General features: G+C 38.5%; 1 protein-coding gene across 8 annotated transcripts in view; it reads right to left on the bottom strand.

Annotated features, from left to right (window-relative positions):
* The window catches only part of BBX (BBX, HMG-box containing), a 212,652-nt gene that overhangs the window by 87,795 nt on the left and 120,506 nt on the right, over window positions 1–4,351 (bottom strand). For all 8 annotated transcript variants that reach the window (XM_006035079.3, XM_025191232.1, XM_025191233.1 and 5 more), the window contains one exon: window positions 1,842–2,040. In XM_006035079.3, coding sequence (XP_006035141.2) covers window positions 1,842–2,040 — 199 coding nt within the window. The remainder of the gene's footprint in view (window positions 1–1,841; window positions 2,041–4,351) is intronic.

Below are 4,351 nucleotides of genomic sequence, written 5' to 3'. Positions count from 1 at the left end.
TCCCTACAATTCTGTCTGAAAGTTATCCAGGGCAGAAAATACTATCCACCTGTCACACATTTAGCATAACCCAGACAACACCTGAAAAAGTTTCAAATTTGACAACATAGATAGAGTCTAACTATTTTTTAGAAAGGAAGATTATTTTTATCCCCTTCTAAATAACATCTAGTTTCTGCCAGTTTTAGGCTCGGAAGCTGCTGACATTCAAGTACGTTAATGTCCATGTTTACCAAGGTCATATTCTTCTATGTTCTGGTAACACTTAGTCATCACTGTCATTCGTGGAACAGAGGATAATCGGCCCATTGCTACAGTATTTAGTTGACTATAAGACAACACCCCAATAATTAGATTCTATATATGAAATATTTATAAATTTGTTATAATTCTCCAGGTATAGAATCTAATTATTGGAGGTTTCAATCTAATTATTGGAGGTCTGACTTTGTCCCCCTCTCACTGCTACAGCTGGGAAAATAAATCTGGAAGGTCAGGTTGCCCCCTTGTCCTATGCCCCACAGCTTCTTACCCCTGCAGCCTCTTCCCCACCCTCCTTTCTGTCATGCCCTGCTCTCCCTGAGCACATGGAACTGAAGGGCAAATTTGAAAACACTGACTTTGAAATGAACATACCTGGAGTATTTTGCATATAGGCACATTACTTAAGTTAATCCAGAATTGATGCATTTCACTCTTTTTGAACTTGCTGCAAGTTTTACCACACTTTTAAGTAGCACTTTTGGCACCTACTTACATATAGTATGAACTATGCATGATACTAGTCCAAAGCAAAAGGCTCATGGTTCACTGGTTCTGAGGGCAAGCGAAACTTGGGAGTATCCGAACCCCAAGCTGCTGGGCTTGGGCATGCATGTAGGATGCCTGCCAAAGGATTTGGAAGCATCTGAAGCCCCAGGTGGGGTGGAGGATGTTGCCAGTAGTAGGGCCACTTATGGTTCTTGACTAACTCACAGATTTGGAATTGATTTGGCTGGTTTGGATTGGAACACAAAAAAGTCTCTTAAAAAAAGATTCCTATTAATACGTTTGTCCAATTTGGGCCATGTGTTTTATGGTCATGCCCAGTGTTGGCTGCATTTAAATCATCTTCTTTGTTGGTTTCTATTACTGATCACATGGTGCTTTTGGCAGCAGTTTAATGATAGACAGTATATTTAATGACATTTCCCTGTATGCAAATAAGGGGAAAAACCTCATCTTATTGCAGGTGTAGGTCTGATTTACCATATTTACTCAAATATGCCTTTTCCAGATTAAGAAAAGAGCAGATTTAATTTTATTAGGTTTTAAAATCAATTTTAATCTACTGGATCTTTAATGTTAGAGACAGCGTGTTTCATCAAATATTTTCATCCACAGGAACATTGCTCATTAACACCTTCAACTTTTCTTTAGTGGTTACCAGCACATTACTCCTGTTGACAGTCAGCTGCTAAACATAGCACAGTGCTCCATGAATTTGAAAGAAAGAACGGCATGCTTTTTTTTTCCTCTCATTTTCTGAAGAGTGGAAAGATCTAACTTTAATTAAAAAGGGGCATAAACCATAACATCAGAATCTGTGACACAAGTTATTATATTTTATAAGTTCTTAGAGGCCAGGATTTTGGATAGCACTTTTAAGTGCTTCAATTCATCCTCATTCCAAATAATATACAGGTTTTAAACATATGCTTAATGCTATGTCCAACTTTCCTGATTTGAGACATGACAGGGGACTGAATCATGACAGAAGTTGGAATGAAGAGGTATTCTGTCTATCAAGGTAACATCATCACTGGTGACTGTGATAACACTAGTGGGGAATCCAAGCTCACCTGCTATTCCAAAATTAAGCTGAGGCATATCTTCAGTCTTTGCCACTTTTTTGGGGCTTGGTAAATCTTTCACAGAGTCTGATGGGAAAGCCCACAGTTTCTTCCTGTTTGTAACAGTGGATGACTGGGTTTTCACAGGCTTATTTGTTGCGGGACACCACTTGTAGCCAGGGTTTGCCTTCATAAATGCATCCTTGTACTAGGAGAGAAGGGAAACATGTATCAGCAAAGGGGGAAAGAAGCAAGTAAACAAACAAAACACAGTCTTATCTGCTGTGGCTATTTGATATTTATGAGACAATGGGAGAATACCTTCTTTTTAAGATGGCTGCATTTAGTGTGTAGCCTAGCTTTGCCTTAATCTAGCAAAAGCACTGATCATATACTTGAAATTCAGTTTGACTACCAAGACAAACTTTACAATAGGAAAAGTTGGATTTCAAAATAGCAGTTTTGATCCTCATCAGGGTTTACCATTGCCAGCACATTTTAGCCTTGCTCTTGCAGCCTCACCCATACAGAGAGTTTTCCAGTGCCCTCAAGGAGCCTCATGAAGATCTCCCACTCCTTGGATATAATGGGACAGCCATTTAGATTATACTCATTCACAGATGCAATCTTGGTTTGTTTTCCTACTGTTAAAAACATACATTTGTAGATAAACGTGGCAGGATTACACATCTCCTTGCTATGCATCAACTTTTCTTTGGACAGCTTAGCTTTTGAGTTTATCTTCTTTTCAAGGCCAGTTATATTTCTGGGAAAATAAATGGTTACTGATACCATCTCATTTTCAGTGGCACTTCATCAGATAATTTACCTCATGCTCACATCCAGAATTTACAACCCTGTCTGACAATCTTTAGCATTAGAATACATTGTGGCTGTTTAAAACCTTCTGTAGCCTTGAGCGCACAGAATACATGTTACAGTAAACTAGGTACATTCTTGACATTTGACAGCAGAACCAACTTAGTCACTCTATAGAGACTGATGAAAAATCTGACTCAAATGCAGTTTGGTACAGAGCTGCATCTAGCATATCTGATGATTATATTTTAATATTATTTGGTCAATAAAATAAATGCAACTACACACACACAGTGTGTGTGTGTGTGTGTGTCACACACACACACACACACTGTGTGTGTGCGCGCGCGCTTATTTTATTGACCAAATAATATTAAAATATAATCATCAGATATGCTAGATGCAGCTCTGTACCAAACTGCATTATATAGATAGATATATACATAGATATCAGCACATTTAAATTACAGGATTTGTCTCGCCAGTAAGGAAAAAGCCAAAGCAATGTTTGTAGTCATGACCAGGGATCCTGGTTTTCTCTTGTGTGATATTCCTACTCATACACTTAATCTGTCTTGCGGAGCTTTCATAAGCAAATAGGAAACGAGGTTATGGCATATTTAATATAAGATATACAATAAGAAAACAAACTTCTCTGAAAAAAAATTTGAGGTCATATTATATAGGAACTATGATCTCTCAGTTTGCTTTGTAATCCATTCTTCAATGACTAAATATCCTGGTTCAAAGATGTCACTGGAAGTGGTGAAAAATAAGCAGATGGCAGGAGAAGACAGATATCTAACTTGTGGAATTTTACTGGACATAATGCTGACCAAATGGGAACTGAGAGAAAAGATAATGGAACTGATGACAGGAAACTACCTTTTTGAACCAGTACTTATGTAAAAAGAGGTGAGAATTAGCTAGGTATGTTCTGTGTGCTACAAATCAGGAGTTTTTATTTACAGCTACGAAATACCAGATTAAAGAGAAAGGAGGTGGGAGGGGGGAGGGGAGGGTAGACAGTTAATGATAAATAATTTTCCATTCCTATAACTGCTCCCTTTTAGGGTAAAAAGTTACAGTATTATAACACTGCTGCTGCTTAAAGAGAATTTTGGGATCAAGAGAGATAAAAAAGGGTGCATTCTTCGGGCATGCAAGTGAGCATCTTTTCTATGGGAAGTACCCTTTTGCCAAAAGTACAATAATAGTTATTTGCTATACATAAGCTCAAAGGAGGATCTGGGAAATTGAAAAAAAAAAAAAAAAAAAAAAAAAAATCAGTGGTGGCAAGGTAAAACAAAGAAGATCCAGCTCTATGCTGACAAACATGACATACATAGCTTTTTCCAGGCAATGAAAGCCATTTACAGCCAATATCCCACAGTTCTACTTTCCTGCGATCCCAGGATGGCTCAGCGCTCCTCAAAGACAACAAATCTATCCAAGCTAGATGGAAAGAGCACTTTGAGGCACTCTTGAACTTTGGCTTAACTGTGACAGATACCACCGAGTCCATCCCCTGACACTCTGAAAGGGGATCCCTCACCAACCCTCCTGTCTTAGAAGTCTGGTGTGCCATTAAGGAAGCCAAGAACAACCTCAAGGCTACTCGATCAGATGGCTTACCTGCTAAAACCTACAAGGCTGACAGTGAGAACTGGCTCCAAGACTCCATAAATTTATACTCCGAA

The sequence above is a fragment of the Alligator sinensis genome, unplaced genomic scaffold (genome assembly GCF_000455745.1).
Source record: "Alligator sinensis unplaced genomic scaffold, ASM45574v1 scaffold847_1, whole genome shotgun sequence".
NCBI lineage: Eukaryota > Metazoa > Chordata > Crocodylia > Alligatoridae > Alligator > Alligator sinensis.
The sequence above is the reverse complement of the archived record's forward strand: the minus strand, read 5'-3'. Positions and strand labels throughout refer to the sequence as shown.